The 18,639-nt window shown below is 45.8% G+C and overlaps 1 protein-coding gene across 1 annotated transcript; it reads left to right on the forward strand.

The window, feature by feature from the left end:
* Positions 1-2,392: 2,392 nt before the first annotated feature.
* Positions 2,393-14,960, forward strand: LOC310772107 (sodium/bile acid cotransporter 7-like; the record flags this gene model as incomplete). The annotated part of the gene is made up of 9 exons (XM_083664566.1): positions 2,393-2,529; positions 6,391-6,466; positions 6,834-6,872; positions 7,175-7,210; positions 9,511-9,594; positions 11,333-11,498; positions 13,337-13,388; positions 14,411-14,484; positions 14,815-14,960. Coding segments are annotated over 9 exons (810 nt in total), but the record flags the coding sequence as incomplete, so codon positions are not given.
* Positions 14,961-18,639: the final 3,679 nt, after the last annotated feature.

Genomic DNA, 18,639 nt, shown 5'->3' on the forward strand with positions numbered 1-18,639 from the left:
TATTTGACAATTCTGGGGACTGGATTGGGCTGGCATGTTCCGCCTCCAAATCGAGTGGGATTCAGTGTGTTGTGGCGCTCCCCTCGGGAAGAGCCTGGTGACGCGAGGTTAGTGGCTAAGTGGAGCTCAGCGAGCCGCAGGCAGCCAGCTGCCTTCATGTTGCAGAGCGGAGAGTGCAGCACGTCGGCCTGGAATCTCCGAAGTGCGACCCCTGACAACCAAGCTCTCGGATGCGCGCGACATTATCGCTCTTATTATAGGAGAGAAACCATTCAATTGAGTTTCTGGCAAAACTGTTTACTTGACAGGAAAAACTGAAGATGCATAAAAAATAGACTAAGAAAAGTCTTGTTGTTTGAGTTTTAAGAAAAACTGAAGATGCATAATGAGAATTTATACTGCTGAGAAACCTTTTAGTTCAAAGTAAATCTAAGTGACGGTGTAACTCATTCTATTTCAAGATAAGCCTTATCTCCAATCTCATGTTTTTTCTAGTTGTTATTGTAATAACAATTTCCCACAACAGCATGTTTTGTATTTGTGCATTTCAAATAAAATACCGGTACTACTTTTCCAGTCATATATTGTCATTATTCAAGTTTAAAAAAATATTGTTAAAATCGTATCGTATCGTATCGTTATCGTGAACCCAGTATCGTGATACGTATCGTATCGTGAACTGAGTGTATCGTGACACCCCTAGTACTGGGTGACGTCAGCAAACTGTAGATTACTGTTATCAATGAAATCTTGAAAAATTAACTTTTGATGTGAAAAAGTGTGAAAAACTAAAGAAATTAGATTGTTGTGATTTGTTTTGCATACATTATTAAATAGGTGCACTGCATACCCAGGTATTTGAACTAAAAGAAAAGAAAAGTCATTCTTGGGTTCAGCTCGACTTTAACTCATTAAGTGCCATAGACGACCTAACTCGTCTTACATAATCCAGCGCTTGAGTGCCAAGGACGAGCTAACTCGTCTTACATAAACATTTTTTTTTTTTGACGGTGGGACATCAATCAACCCCTTTTACATCTTTGAGATAACTATTGGAGCAAGAGCATGTGTGTAATCTATTTTACCGACCACTAAGTGGCGACAGAGACAGAGAGAAGCCACAGCCACGGGACCCGTGTGGACCAAAAGCAGCCGCCTCCCGCGGAAATGGCTTGGCGATTTTACAGTCAGAAGCCCGGAGACACACACACAGAAGGGACAGAGATCCCCTCCCCCCAGAGCCGCGGAGCAATGCGCGAACACACACACACACACACACACACACACACACACACACACACACACACACACACCGCGGGAGCAAGCCATTCAAGGAAATGGCGAGGCGATTTTACAGTCAGAAGCCCGGAGACACACACACAGAACGGACAGAGATCCCCTCCCCCCAGAGCCGCGGAGCAACGCGCGAACACACACACACACACACACACACACACACACACACACACACACACACACACACACACACACACACACACACACACCGCGGGAGCAAGCCATTCAAGGAAATGGCGAGGCGATTTTACAGTAATCCATTTCAGACTCGTCTTGCCCGAGACCAGACAGGCAGGCAGCAGCAACGCGCTTCTGACACGCCCGCTGTTAGAGCCAGGAGGAAGGAGGAGAAGACACACGGAGGGAGGAGTTTGAATGAGAGGGGTGTTTCCTGTTGTTATGGAGGAAATTACTGTTCAAAACTATTGTTTAGAATGTCTGACGGTCTTACTGATGCCAAAAATGAATGGTTAAAGTGACTGTTTCACAAAAAGCCATTTATCTCTGAATAAATTTCCAGACGCTGAAACCATGCTGTACTCAACGGCTAATATCTACATAACTACTAACTCTGCAAACTAACTCTTTTAGACAGAGAAAGCACACATTCTATTAGTTATTTTTAGATGATTGGTGTTCATGAATTCTTAACAGAAAAGAATCCTCGGCTGTTCTAAAATGAGCCAGAATCGTCAAAAACACCCCTGGCACAACTTACCTACAGGAATGAAAACATGGCTGGCACTCAATGTGTTAAGGTGCTCATGTGCTCGCAAGAGATGTGCGTGGGATCCCACGCAAGGGGTCCATGTGAAGTCAGCTGGGCGAGTTACCCGTTGCCCCTAACCTCGTCCAAGTAAGTTGCAACCTAGACTTGGAATAGTGAAGACGGTGAGTGACTTTAAATTGGATCAGCTGGTGTCTGCTGTTAATTGACCAGAGCTGGACCACAGACCCATATAATTTTAGACAGATCAACACCAAGTTCCTCCTGCCACACCTCTCTATGTATGGAAATGGTTGATGGAAGTAATACATGTCTTTCTCCCTCTCTCTCTCTCTCTCTCTCTCTCTCTCCCTCTCTCCCTCTCTCCAGGAGTTGACCAGTGCTTTGCTTCATGTTCGGCTCCATCTATTGGTCCAGTCCTTCACGCTGCTCTTCTTCCCATTGGCCATCTGGCTGCTGCTCAAACTGCTGGCACTGACCGCCATCGACCAATGGCTGCTCAAGGGGTACGTGTGTGTGTGTGTGTGTGTGTGTGTGTGTGAATGCCTGACTGTACCTGATGGAACAGATACAAAGACCCTCATTCACGGCTGCTGCAGGCAGCGGTGTGTGTGTGTGTGTGTGTGTGTGTGTGTGTGTGTGTGTGTCTGTGTGTGTGTGTGTGTGTGTGTGTGTGTGTGTGTGTGTGTGTGTGTGTGTGTGTGTGTGTGTGTGTGTGTGTGTGTGTGTGTGCGTGCGTGCGTGCGGGTGCGTGTGTGCGTGCGTGCGTGCGGGTGCGTGTGCTAAACAAACTGCCACTGGTGTTTCTGCACAGACCTGCAACTTTTCAGCAAATGCTGAGAAGTAATAACTAGCTGGTTGTGATTTTTTCTTATTGACACTTTATATATTTTCCATCCTAAACTATAAAGAAATATAAAGAATCAAATATACACGTATCTGATATCCTGTAAATATTCTACAACCTGGGAAAATGAGAACCATGTTGACTCAATCTTTCTGCAAAATCACATGTGGCTCCTTTAACACTTTGAGTGCCACGGCCCTTGGGCAAAAGGTGCTGTACTGTGCCACATAGGCCGCAATGCATTTTAAAACAGTCATATAATTTCTTTAATAATTACTATGTAAACACTGAACACGCACAAATAACGATGAGACTCTCTTCTATCACCTGCAAAAAAAAGTTTATTGATCCCATTTTCCGTTCTTTAGTTATGAGCCGGAGAAGATAGCTTGATTAGACCAAAAACAGCCCTTTTTTTCTACGAGCTGAGATAATGACCCTTTTGTGAAAGGAAGCATTTCAAGCACATCATTGACTCATTGCTAATATTTTCTGATGTAATGCTGCAGCTGCCTGGGTCTGTTGTATGCTGTAGTGTCCTGCGTGCCCCACCTCCCCCCCCCCTCCTCCTCCCCCCCCCCCGTTGTGGGAGGAGTGTCTCTCTGCTCTGCTCGGCTCTGCTGTTTGCTCTGCGTGTGCTCAGCACTGAAAAAGTCCGCTAGATCCAGCTTTTTTACAGCCGCGTGTACCAGCTCCCATGCTTCCAGTTGAGAATAATAACAAATCCACGGCTGATCATGCGAAAGGGCTGTTGCAGCGGACACGAGGTGCTCAATTGTGACAGCAGATTGGCTGCTGCAGGGGCACAGCTACGTTATGCTTCAATGAAGCAGCTGCATACGGACGGATGCGATGCGATTTCCTTTTCCACAATGACTTCTTCTGTGTGTTTAACTATACTTTCTCTCATCTGGAGTGCGCTGTCGCCACCTAAGGGTTCTGTAAAATAGGTTAGACACATTCAATAGCTCTCATATTGTAAGAGGCGATGTAAGAAGCTGAGATGGACACCCCCCCGTCAAAAAAACAATTTCGAGTTATTGACGCCATTTGGCGTCGCTGGCACTCTACGGTAAATTTCTAATGACGCCATATGGCGTCGCTGGCACTCAATGTGTTAACATCCAGAACGCTTGTTGTTGTATCACCAGGATAAGACGTACAAAACAAACATGTCTGTCTGCCGCTAGCGGGCTAAGCGAGCGAACCACACAAGCCCTGTCCTGAAACACAGCAGAGGTGAAGCCGTGTTTGACTGCTAACCTTAGCTCGTAACCTTAACGCTGTTTGGTAGCTAATACTAGCAAGCTAACTGCTTTGGAAATTCATGTTAAGAGCTAACGTTAGCTAGCCTCAGTGAACTAGCGCAGCTCCGGTTCGACGCTGCTAGTCGCTTCCTCCATAAGGTCTTTTATCCTGCCATACATGACAGATGCCATGTGTTGTATCTGTCCCACACACTAGGGATGTTCATCAATTATCGAAAATTGATAATTGATCGTTAAGGAATTGATTCGATCATGTGGAATTTTGATCGATTATTATTATTATTATTATTATTATTATTATTTTATTTATTTATTTATTTTTGGACTAGGTTTGGGTGGAATTCGTTCCTCCTCGCCCCACTCCATTGCACAGCCGACTAACGTGAGGTGGAGCTTCATATAGTCTCTAGTTTTCTGGCTGGGCACGGGCCTTTGTGCCAACAAAACTGTTTTAAACATGGGGAATTCACACCGGCCAGGGACACAAACAAACGCACCCAGCGGTCTGCGGACCTCAGTGAGGCTCAGGCCTGTTGATTTGACTCTTGTGCTGTCAGCTAAGCTGGAAGACGCCGATTGCCTTATGCCTGGTTCAGACTACACGAATTCAGCCCGATATTAGACCGATTTGGTCGTGCGCGACAGATTTTCAGCGTCGGGCCCGAATATGACCGTCGGGGACGACGATCGGCCGTCTTCACCTCTTGTAGTGTGACATAATCAAGACCAGCGTCGGGACGTCTAGGACGCCTCACGACGCCCCACGACGCCCTGACGAAAAGACTGGCATGTCAGTCTTTTGGACATGGTTTTGCCTAGTTTGACACCCCGGAAGATGGGTATCAGGTCCTGGGGAGACCGCTCCCCGCTCGATACAGATTTCACCCGCTCGCACTCACCGCTCCGCTCAAAAGAATAAAAGAGATAAAAAGGCCAGGGTGTTTTCATTTGCGTTTAAACGCCTGGGCAATGGCATTGCTCACTACAAATAACATTAGCTCAGCAGAGTCGGCTGCATGCTCGTTTCTCTTCCTTCTCGTCTCGCAGCAGCTGGCAAGAAAATAGTGGGCGTGCACATGAAGTAGGTTGGAGGCTGGAGCGGACATCACAGTGCATCACAGTAGAGGCTGTCACTCATCCAAATAACGTTAAATCTGCGAGGGATATATATAGCACCTGGATTACATACATGTTTCACATAGGGTTGTGTTTGGATTTCGAATTTTTATTTTGTCCAATATTGAAATGTTCTACAATTGCATGTTGTAATTCATAAACATTATTTCTATCTACCACTTAGCCTATTTAGGCTGATTTAGTTGCTATTTCTTGTCACTGTATTAGCCTCAATGCGCCTCAATGCATTCTGGGATATTTCGTTCACAGGTCCGCCTCCCCGACGACCTGTGAACTCGCTGACGACAGCAGACGACGTGATGACGGTGGCATACGATGCTCTGTCGGTGTTAAGCGAGAATACACTTGTAGTGTGGCCAGTCTCCCGACCAAGACATGTCACGAATTTATGGCAGTATGATGGCCTCGTCTGACATGGTGACATCGTGAACGACAAAAAATATTGTGTAGTCTGATCCTGGCATTACATCATGTAACCTGACATGTAACATGTTTGTTTACCTGGCCACAGCGCTAGTGTCTGATATTCTTACTACACAGCGGCATCGCCATTATAGCTGGCCGAGAACGCGCAACATTATTACCAGACCACAGTAAAAAAAAATATATATATATACTATTATTATTATTATTATTACGCTATCGATAATCGATAATTGATCGTTAATTTTCCCGATTTTCGATTATGGAAATTGTTCAAAATGAACATCCCTACTACCACACACTGTATAATAGTTCCACACCGCCGCCATGTTTTAGCTTAGTTTGCAGACGACAACGACACCAACTCAGCTGAGAAATGCCTGACGTGTTTTGCATCACATGTTTTGCGGCGTCATCGTTTTTTTGCAATCGGCGAATATAAAGTATTATCGTAATTGTCCAATCTCATATTTATGCCGAATATCAGCCGATTCTGATCGCTGGCCGATCGATCGGGCATCCCCAGTAAATATTCGACTTAATATTCGACTAATATATAAACAGAATGTCCCAGTGGAGGGCATCAGAGGATGATTATGATTCTCTTTCCTTTGTTTCTCCTTCTCTCCTCATTCCTCCTCTTCCTCTTCTCCTCTTCCTCATCTTCCTCCTGTTATTGTGGTTGTCTGTAGGTTACAGACGGTGGGCTGCATGCCGCCCCCCGTCTCCTCTGCTGTTATTCTCACCAAGGCTGTTGGAGGAAACGAGGTCACTCACACACACACACACACACACACACACGCACGCACACACACACACACACACACACATACTGTACAGTAAACGCACAAAAGCATTACACACGCACGCACGCACACACACACACACACAAATACAGTACACGCACAAAAGCATTACGCGCGCACGCACACACACACACACACACACACACACACTTCAGTGTTTGGCAAATTTTGAAATATTGATTAGTAACATATAGTGTATTGGCATGTTGTCAGTGACTGACTGTGTGTGTGTGTGTGTGTGTGTGTGTGTGTGTGTGTGTGTGTGTGTGTGTGTGTGTGTGTGTGTGTGTGTTGCCTGTGCATGCATGCATGTGTGTGTCCTTCTCTAGGCTGCAGCCATCTTCAACTCGGCCTTTGGAAGCTTCTTGGTAAGAAGTGTGTGTGTGTGCGTACATGCGTGTGTGTGTGTGTGTGTGTGTAACATGTTGTAACATCTTCTAATAATAATGTCATAACTGCCAGATAATGGAATGACTGGTCCAAAAGTAGTCAAATGTCTCTCTAAATGAGTTGAAAATATAATCAGGGTTGTGTGATGTCAACCAAACAGCCATCGTTCCACAGTGAAACATCGCGATGGACGATGGCATTATCTAGAATAAGGTCAATGGTGGGATTATTGTAGTCCATGTGTTGCTGACCTGAACGTCCCTGTCTTCTGTCTTCACAGGGGATCATAGTGACTCCACTGCTGCTGCTGCTGTTTGTGAGTAACACCTGAAGCTTGTTTGAGTTAACAACTCATTAAGTCAAATCAACTCTCAATAACTGTCAAACTAGATGAATGATGAATAGTTTGACAGTTATTGAGAGTTGATTTGAGTTAACGAGTTATTCATTTGAGTTAGTGTGGACCAGTGATGTCACTGGTCCACACTTTAACCCTCAATAACTGTCAAATTAAATGACAGACTTCAAAACCGTTTACAGTTTTCTGATATACTACTGATGTTCTAATGATACAAAGCTGGTTGAAAATGGGCGGAGTGTTCCTTTAACACTTTCAGTGCCACGGCCCTTGGGCAAAAGGTTGCTTGCTGTGCCACATAGGCCGCAATGCATTTTAAAACAGTCATATAATTTTTTTAATAATTACTATGTAAACACTGAACACGCACAAATAACGATGAGACTCTCTTCTATCACCTGCAAAAAAAAGTTTATTGATCCCATTTTCCGTTCTTTAGTTATGAGCCGGAGAAGATAGCTTGATCGAAGCAAAAACATCCCTTTTTTTCTACGAGCTGAGATAACGAGCCTTTTGTGAAATTAAACATTTCAAGCACATCACTGACTCTGAAGCTAATTTTCTGATGTCTGGGTCTGTCTGGGTGAAGTGTATGCTGCTCTGCTGCTCTCCGTGCTCCCCCCCCCCCCCCCCCCCCCTCAACTGCACACGCCTCCTGGGTGTGTCTTATGTGTCTGGTGGCTCTCAGTCTCTGCTGAGTTTGCTGCGCACACACAGTGAATGGTGCGCGACATTCAGCTTTTTGGTTCCGCGTGTGTTTGTCACGGGCTGGCATGCTTCCAGTTCGGAATAATAGGCTGATTATGTATATGTGCTGTTGCAGCGTACATGGAGGTGCACAGTTGTGACAGCGGATGCTGCTGCTGGGGGCACAGCTGGCGTTGTGCTCGTTTATGGAGGCACGTCGATGCATACGGACGGATGCGATGCGATTTCCTCATTTTGCCCAGTGACTATTTCTGTGTGTTTGGCTCCTTTTTCTCTGATCAGGAGAGTGCTGTCGCCACCTAATGGGTTTGTAAAATAGGTTATCGACCTCCAATAGCTACAATATTGTTAGAGGCGACGTAAGAAGCTTAGATCGACACCCCCCCGTCAAAAAAACAATTTGGAGTTATGACGCCATTTGGCGTCGCTGGCACTGTACGGTAAATTTCTAATGACGCCATATGGCGTCGCTGGCACTGAACGTGTTAAGTGTGACTCAAGTCCAAGTCCCCATCTCTGCTAATTAACGAATAATTCATTATACATTAAATAGGGTTATCATTCAACAATGGAGAAATGCATGGAGAAATGCAAATCCCACAAAGATTGTAATATGTTGCAAATTATTTGGCGGCCCACTTGCAATCCCTTCACGGCCCACCAGTGGGCCCCGGCCCACAGATTGGGAACACTGACCTCAATAATGTGGACAAACCCATCCACTATTTTTTGGACTCACGTTTTGCAGCAAAGTTTTGTCTGTCGCCATCTTGGGGTCCTTGCACAGCTCACGTGAGATGGGGGGGTTTCCCAGAGCCGCAGCTCCGCCTGGTATTGGTCCGTGATCGGCACGCTGTGTGATCACTGGACAGGCGACCTGTCAATCACCCCCTTTTAAGATATAAGCAGTCTTGACAACCAAGTGCGGTAGCCTAATTTATTTTGCTGTTTAGCAACTGCTTAACATTTAGCCCTAGCTTCTACTACAAAACACAACGAGTTTGTAGCTTGAGAAGACTCACCTCAGTTCATCTGAACAAACCGTTAGCTAGCTGAAAACACACTGATGTTACCTAACTACATAGACATGTAAAAAACTTTATATAATATCTAATAATAATAATAATTTATTTTATTTATTTATTGTATTCTGTTTATTTGGCAGGGACAGTGTGCATGTACATTAATCATTCTGAGTAAAGAACAATGAGATGCCTTGCACCAGATTAGAGCTTCAAGCTAGTTTACATCTGTAGTCCCTGATAGGGCACCATGAAACAAAATACATACAGTCAAACATGGGACACCATAAAAATGCCAAAGAAAATCAACAGAAATTCTGATAATTCAGCGGACAACAACAAATCACAAACAACCGGGCTCCACATGAAGCAAAAACACCAGAAACTAAGATCTACAGACCATTTGAGCACAAGTGGCCTCATCATACAAACAATGTCAAAATACAATAAAATACAATAAAATAAGATAAGATGTGTGATTAGTGGGTGCAGATAATAATACTCTCCTGTGTTTCTTCTCCTCCTCAGCTCGGCTCCTCATCCTCCGTTCCCTTCTCCTCCATCTTCTCTCAGCTCTTCATGACCGTGGTGGTTCCCCTCATTCTGGGACAGGTGTGTGTGCGCTCGTGCGTGTGTGTGTGTGTGCGTGTGCGTGTGCGTGTGCGCTCGTGCGTGTGTGTTACATTGGTTACATACTGTATGTCTGAAGTTTGTATACCTGTAAATGCTTTATCTCCTCTCCCTCATACCATTTTTACACCAAAATTGATGCGTATATGCAAGTATTTAAACACAGGTAAACCTGCTAAAAATAGGTAAATAAAAATATGTATGTATGTATGTATATGTATATATGTTAGACTCAGCTCTCAGTCTTAATCCGTTTCACTACTGTAAAGGTCCTTACACATCAAGAGCGATGCGAATATACGGCACGAAATTGCGATGCGAGTTTTGACCCACCTGTCAATCACAGCCACAGATGTGTACACGTCGGAAGCGAACTTCTAAAAAATCGACCGTGGTTCGAAAAAATAAACACCGCAATAACGCTCGGCGAAACTTCACCGTTGGTATGCACGGTTGCATTGACTGATATACTGTAGGTTCGGAAAATATTATTGACGTGCGAATTAATCGCACGAAAAAAACGCTCCCGATGTGTAAGGACCTTAAGACTGAGAATATTACAATTTAAATCTTTTCATAACGTTAGGTGGTGCTGTTGGAAGCCTTGCATCGGAGAGCCAATCATGAGCGTTGTGGGCGGGCCTGCTTTCTGGGAGCAGTGACGCTCATGCAGAACCGGTGCTGTCGCGTTTGCGGAGAAACATATTAATCACTTAGAAACAAACATAACCTGTTAATAGGACGTGTTTCATCCGGCCCCGGCGGCTAGAGGTCTTTCCCCCAGCGATAAGCCCGACTTCCCAGGCTAACGTTACAGAGCCTGCTGACTCACAGTAGCAAGCGGACCACTTCCGGGTAGGAAAGATTATTGTAAAATAAACAACAGGTATAAACTCTCTTTGCAGCACATCAGTGTCTTGCTCTATATTGGAACTATGAAACATTGCATTGCCGCTACCAAATAAAATTCCGGCCATTCTCGCCGGGCTCTGAACCAGATTTGGAACAGTAAATTCCCAGACGTTTGGTGGTTAGGTGGCGCTGTTGGTGCCGCTCACCAAACGTCTGGAAACCGAGACTAGTATATATGTATATATGTAGTGTATATGTGTGTGTATATGAGTAGCGCATATATATACCGTACACACACACACACACACATACATATATATATATATATATATATATATATATATATATAGCACACACACACTCTCTCTCTGTGAGTGTGTGAATATATATATACGTATATATGTGTGTGTGTGTGTGTGTGTGTGTGTGTGTGTGTGTGTGTGTGTGTGTGTATATATATATATATATACACACACACACACACAAACTCATATGTATTGTAATGGTAAAGAGTAACTTGATATTTTTGGCATTTCAATGTTTGCATATTCTGCCACTTGGGTTCCGTTAGACACAATGGTTAAGACAATTTAAAATAATTCACTGTAACAAAAGTACATTTTCAGCCTGTGGGAAATGGCCGGTATGGGGGTTTCCCTACGCAGCGTTGCACCGGTGCCAAGCGGCAATTGAATGTCGACTGTACCCCTTTGACACTGAAGACAAAAGCCAGTTTGTCCAGTGTGAAAGGGGCTTTAGTGTGCTATCGGTTGTTTAGGAAGTTGTAAATCTTGTGTGTGTGTGTGTGTGCGTGCGTGCGTGCGTGTGTGTGTGTGTGTGTGTGTGCGTGCGTGCGTGCTCTCTCCAGGTGTGTCGTGGCTTCCTGAGGGAGTGTCTGGAGCGGAGGAAACCTCCGTTCGGGGCCGTCAGCAGTGCTGTGCTGCTGATGATCATCTACAGCACCTTCTGTGACACCTTCTCCAACCCCAACATCCAGCTGGACCCGACCAGCCTGCTGCTGCTCACCTTCATCAGTGAGCACAGAGAGAGAGAGAGAGAGTGTGTGTGTGTGCTGCTCACCTTCATCAGTGAGCACAGAGAGAGAGAGAGAGAGAGAGAGAGTGTGTGTGTGTGCTGCTCACCTTCATCAGTGAGCACAGAGAGAGAGAGAGAGAGTGTGTGTGTGTGCTGCTCACCTTCATCAGTGAGCACAGAGAGAGAGAGAGAGAGTGTGTGTGTGTGCTGCTCACCTTCATCAGTGAGCACAGAGAGAGAGAGAGAGAGAGAGTGTGTGTGTGTGCTGCTCACCTTCATCAGTGAGCACAGAGAGAGAGAGAGAGAGAGTGTGTGTGTGTGCTGCTCACCTTCATCAGTGAGCACAGAGAGAGAGAGAGAGAGTGTGTGTGTTACTGCTGCTGCTCACCTTCATCAGTGAGCACAGAGAGAGAGAGAGAGAGAGAGAGTGTGTGTGTTACTGCTGCTGCTCACCTTCATCAGTGAGCACAGAGAGAGAGAGAGTGTGTGTGTGTGTGTGTGTGTGTGTGTGTGTGTGTTTTACTGCTGCTGCTCACCTTCATCAGTGAGCACAGAGAGAGAGAGAGTGTGTGTGTGTGTGTTACTGCTGCTGCTCACCTTCATCAGTGAGCACAGCGAGAGAGAGTGTGTGTGTGTGTGTTTGTGTCACGCCCGTTGCATCGTGGGCGATCCGATCACACGTGGACGCACCCACGATGCATTGAGGAGGCATTGAGATCCGATCGCTCAGACCACATTGAGAGATGTTCTGGACCGCATGTGATCGGATTCCTATGTGTGTCTGAATGCAATGCGTCTTTAGGACACATTGAAGGACCGCCTACTGATGTCCTCTGTATAAAGGTGCGTTCACACCGACCTATTCAAGTTCTTCTCTGGCATCGGGTTTACATACAAAGTCAATGCAAACGAGCGATTGAGCGCATATTCGCCCGGGAGAAAAATCGCTGGGCGTCCGAGCGACAGAGACAGAGCGATAGGGTGAAAATTCGCATCCCAACTCGAGCCCCCAGATGTCCGTCAATTCTTGTGCCTGTTGACGAGCGATTTAAACACAGCGACAGAGCGATTCCAAAGGGTTGAATAAATATCTCTGGTGTGAACACAGCTTAAGCAGAATGTTGTGGCCAGGTGCCCCGGTAAGATCATGATCACAAAATAATATATGTTCAAAATAACTGTATCTTTGGTCTCAGTTGGTCGTCTGTGCCGCTGTGCATTGAGGACTGTAGATGCAGTGTTTAGTATAACAGCAGGAGAAGAGAGAGAGAGAGAGAGACAGAGAGACAGAGAGAGAGAGAGAAGAGAGAGAGAGAGAGACAGAGAAGAGAGAGAGAGAGAGACAGAGAAGAGAGAGAGACAGAGAAGAGACAGAGAGAGAGACAGAGAAGAGACAGAGAGAGAGACAGAGAAGAGAGAGAGAGAGAGACAGAGAAGAGAGAGAGACAGAGAGAGAAGAGAGAGAGAGAGAGACAGAGAAGAGAGAGAGACAGAGAAGAGAGAGAGACAGAGAGAGAAGAGAGAGAGACAGAGAAGAGAGAGAGAGAGACAGAGAGAGAGAGAGAGTGATGGATAATGTCAGGATGAGTGTGGGAGAGACAGCAGCTCTACTCCATCAGATAAGATGACAGAAGATCAAACACTCTGTGTCGCTCGCCGAGGGGGAGGAGCTACTTCAGCTGGGGATCTGGGTCAGCTGCTGCAGGCGGCAGACACCACAGAAGAAGAAACAGAGAAGGAAACATGAAGTTTGAGCAAAACAAGAGAAAAATGAGTGAAACCTCTCTCTGTCTGTCTGCCTGTCTGTCTCTCTCTCTGTCTCTCTCTCTCTCTGCAGTCTTCTCCATCCAGCTGAGCTTCATGCTGCTCACCTTCGCCTTCTCCACCAGGTCGGTCTGCCTCCACTCTTCTTCTACTCCTGTTTTATCCGTCCCTCGCTCGCTGCCCTCTTCATTCAGTTGATGTTTGACACCAGTGGTGCACAACCTTGCCCTGCTCAGGAGCCGCAATCCACAAAAGTCCCTTTCCTCCATTTTTTTGTTTGTTCGATCTTTATTTATTTATTCATTTTAAGTATAGGACTTAAAAGAGCCACAACTACCCATGAAGGAGCCACATGTGGCTCTAGAGCCTCGGGTTGAGTATCACTGTTTTACACACTTGTAGGCAAGCGGAGGCTCTTCTCCAGTGAAGTCAGTGAAAGAGTCAGTGAAGGCTTGCAATATTTTCTGCGATGTCCTCAACCCCCCCAAACACACACACACACACATATACAGTAACAGCGCCATTTGTTTCCTAGATCACAATTGTGGAAACTTTGAAACGTATACCTCTCCTGGATGTTAGGGTTAGGTAGTAAAAGGTAGTAATGTAGTAAAAATAATAATAATTGTGAAAAACAATCAGCTTGTTTTCCTGCTCTTCATACTTAATAATATTATATTATAATAATATTAATATATATATTAATAATAATAATGAGGTCAGAGGCAATAGACGGAGCAGATATTGACCCCTTGTCACGTCGTCATGGTAACGGCTAAATCGATGCATTACAACTTCCTGTGGCAAGTTTCCTTTTGCCACTTATTGACAAACCAATCAAAGAAAAACAAGCACATCTTAACGGTCACTAGCACTAAATACAGACTGTACCAAATTCAAAATGTTGAGCTGCTTGCGGAGCGACTTAGTGACGACGGAGCTGCAACAGCGAGTGGCAATGCACCGGTTTCTCAACGCTGCTGCAAAACAGACCGTGAAAAGGGCCTACTGTCACAGAATGATAATAAGAATAGAATATGAGAATAGAAATATGGTAAATAAATAAAAATCAGGTAGAAAGATTGATTTTTTTAAATTATTTTCTATTTATTTTTTTTACTTTTTTGATGATCTTGTCTCTTTGCAGGTCGGGCTCAGGATTCACACCAGCCGACACTGTGGCCATCATGTTCTGTTCCACACACAAGTCACTAACACTGGGTAGGTACACACACACACACACACACACACACACACACACACACACACACACACACATATGCACACACACACATACGCACACACACAAGTGCAAAGCCAGGCAAACACTGGAAAATGCCAGAGTAGTGTGGACGCTAGGCATAAGCGTAGCAAAAGCTACAAAAGCTACATTTTCACTCTGACTTAAGTATTTTCACTGTGACTTAAGTATTTTCACTGTGACTTTAAGTATTTTCACTGTGACTTAAGTATTTTCACTGTGACTTTAAGTATTTTCACTGTGACTTCAGTATTTTCTGAACCATCCACCCTTTCCTCTGCCCTCCTCAGGTATCCCCATGTTGAAGATAGTGTTTGCAGGTTATGAGCACCTGTCTCTGATCTCAGTTCCTCTGCTGATCTACCACCCTGCTCAGATCCTGCTGGGCTCACTGCTGGTGCCCAGCATCCGCGCCTGGATGACCACAAGGCAGAAGGTGCACACACACACGCACACACGCACACACACACACACACACACACACACACACACACACACACACACACACAGAGGTCTTTAAGGGCCATACTCCAGCAACTCGTTAACCTGGTTCTGAGTGCTATAGGATTCTAGGGCCTCGGGCTGCATTCCAACACCAAACCATCCCCCCTTGTGTCTCCTCCTAGTCTAGTCTGTCATCAATAAAAGGCCACATTCCAACACTGACCCAGTTACCCTTCATCTGCATGAGATGGGGCCCCATTCCAACACTAACCTCTTTCACCTTTGCCACCACACACCCTGGCCTCCTTGCATAGACCAGACCAGCATCGCGTCATCAGGCGCCGAGGCCACGGCCCCTGTTGGGGGGAAGAACCCCACCTTCACATAACGGGTGAAACGGGGAAGTGGTGAAAAGCTGCTGTGTAGCAGAGCAGGGCGTGAAACAAATAGACTAATCCAGATCTCCGGCTCCCCGTCCCTCCTGGAAAAGAAAGTGATCCAAAACGCTTCAAGCTTCAAGCTGTCTGGAGACAAGATGAAGGAAGCTGTAGACCAGAGTGATCAAGGCCACGCCCCCAAAATAATGGTTAGACATCTCTATAAAACAAATCTTTGTCTGACATGAAATGAATGCCAAGAAACGTATATAATCTGGGTAATATAAGCACATGGGCAGTGTTAGCCTTCTCTATATGTTTTCCTCATGGAGAAAAACCCTGCCTTTCTCTGCCTGCCTCATTAAGGCTCTCATGTGATTCTCCGTGGATGTGCGCATTAGTGATGCGCGGGCCGCAGTTATAACCGCGCTGACTGTGGGGCGGATCATAAAAAGAAACATTCTGATTAATAGCGGATGGGTTGCGGGCGGGTCAAATGATGTATCATTAATGAGTAACATTAATATTAATTACGTTATCTAGTCTATGAGCGTATTTTAAGCTTTTTTTCCCTTCAGGCACATGTTAGCCGCCTATATAGTTAGAAAGCACTAGCACGTACCCCCGAAGGACCCAAAGCAGTGTAAACAAATATAGCCATGTGTCAACGTTCGATGGGGATATGTCTGCTCTTATACCTTATATGGTCAATGATGTCACCAGAACGTCCAACAGGATTCTCCACTGAAGACACGTTGGAAGAGAAGAGGCGCTCGTATTATTTTCCCATACAGCTCAATCCAGTCTTGATCTAAACTTCAAGCTATCGCGTTAGCCTAATATGCTACAGTATGCTACATGGGCAAGTGCTGGACTGGATTATAATACAGCATGGACGTTTATTTGACTGCAGCGATCGCACCGATTGCAGCAGAAACCGTGAATTCATCTACCCAAATCGCTCCTTTATAGCGTTGTGAAATCAAATGTCGGGTGCACGGCGGGCGCGGATCTATAAATAGTACGAAAATAATTTGTGCGGATTTATGGCGGGCGGACGGCTCATGCAGACACGCAGGATTAGGGCGGCATAAAAGCTCATCCGCGCATCTCTAGTGCGCATACTTAAAAAAAAAACAAAAAAAAACAATCACAGCCGCCCTCGGAGCAGATTCTGCGTCTCGAGCAGAACTTCCGCAGCTCCGTTGTGACGTCAAATGTGTCACAGCGTTTTGCCAGAGGAGATGTCCATGTGGAAAACAAATAGCAAAGGTAAACACTGGTCATCTGCTTATACTAACGACGTTATAAAGATACAAAGTGGGTTGATAGATCATTGGTAAAGCCATCCTTTAACGTCTGTAGGATGTGAAGTTTACTATCCCGCCAAGAGGGTAGTACCGTATGTGCCGATCTGGTCTATACTCTCCAGTCTACACTCAACACCAAGCTAACACTGTTTTTTCCCTCTGCACACGTTAATATATGTTCACATTCCAACACTGGTACCTGTGTATTCCCACCATTACCCTGCATCTCCCTTATATACGTCTGCATTCCAACATTAACCACATTACCCTCACTCTCTCTCCTCTCACAAAGCCCTGCATCCCAACATTAACCACATTACCCTCACTCTCTCTCCTCTCACAAAGCCCTGCATCCCAACATTAACCCCGTTACCCTCACTCTCTCCTCACAAAGGCCTGCATCCCAACATTAACCCCATTACCCTCACTCTATCTCCTCTCACAAAGCCCTGCATCCCAACATTAACCCCGTTACCCTCACTCTCTCTCCTCTCACAAAGGCCTGCATCCCAACATTAACCCCATTACCCTCACCCTCTCTCCTCTCACAAAGCCCTGCATCCCAACATTAACTCCATTACCCTCACCCTCTCTCCTCTCACAAAGCCCTGCATCCCAACATTAACCACATTACCCTCACTCTCTCTCCTCTCACAAAGCCCTGCATCCCAACATTAACCCCATTACCCTCACTCTCTCTCCTCTCACAAAGCCCTGCATCCCAACATTAACCCCATTACCCTCACTCTCTCTCCTCTCACAACGCCCTGCATCCCAACATTAACCCCATTACCCTCACTCTCTCTCCTCTCACAAAGGCCTGCATCACAACATTAACCCCATTACCCTCACTCTCTCTCCTCTCACAAAGCCCTGCATCCCAACATTAACACCATTACCCTCACTCTCTCTCCTCTCACAAAGCCCTGCATCCCAACATTAACCCATTACCCTCACTCTCTCTCCTCTCACAAAGCCCTGCATCCCAACATTAACCACATTACCCTCACTGTCTCTCCTCTCACAAAGCCCTGCATCCCAACATTAACCCATTACCCTCACTGTCTCTCCTCTCACAAAGCCCTGCATCCCAACATTAACCCCATTACCCTCACTCTCTCTCCTCTCACAAAGCCCTGCATCCCAACATTAACCCATTACCCTCACTCTCCTCTCACAAAGCCCTGCATCCCAACATTAACCCATTACCCTCACTCTCCTCTCACAAAGCCCTGCATCCCAACATTAACCCCATTACCCTCACTGTCTCTCCTCTCACAACGCCCTGCATCCCAACATTAACCCCATTACCCTCACTCTCTCTCCTCTCACAAAGCCCTGCATCCCAACATTAACCCCATTACCCTCACTCTCTCTCCTCTCACAAAGCCCTGAATCCCAACATTAACCCCATTACCCTCACTGTCTCTCCTCTCACAAAGCCCTGCATCCCAACATTAACACCATTACCCTCACTGTCTCTCCTCTCACAAAGCCCTGCATCCCAACATTAACACCATTACCCTCACTGTCTCTCCTCTCACAAAGCCCTGAATCCCAACATTAACCCCATTACCCTCACTGTCTCTCCTCTCACAAAGCCCTGAATCCCAACATTAACCCCATTACCCTCACTGTCTCTCCTCTCACAAAGCCCTGTATCCCAACATTAACCCCATTACCCTCACTCTCCTCTCACAAAGCCCTGCATCCCAACATTAACCCCATTACCCTCACTCTCTCTCCTCTCACAAAGCCCTGCATCCCAACATTAACCCCATTACCCTCACTCTCTCCTCTCACAAAGCCCTGAATCCCAACATTAACCCCATTACCCTCACTGTCTCTCCTCTCACAAAGCCCTGCATCCCAACATTAACCCCATTACCCTCACTCTCTCTCCTCTCACAAAGCCCTGCATCCCAACATTAACCCCATTACCCTCACTCTCTCCTCTCACAAAGCCCTGAATCCCAACATTAAC

The sequence above is a fragment of the Poromitra crassiceps genome, assembly GCF_964638095.1.
Source record: "Poromitra crassiceps genome assembly, contig: HAP1_SCAFFOLD_1987, whole genome shotgun sequence".
NCBI lineage: Eukaryota > Metazoa > Chordata > Actinopteri > Beryciformes > Melamphaidae > Poromitra > Poromitra crassiceps.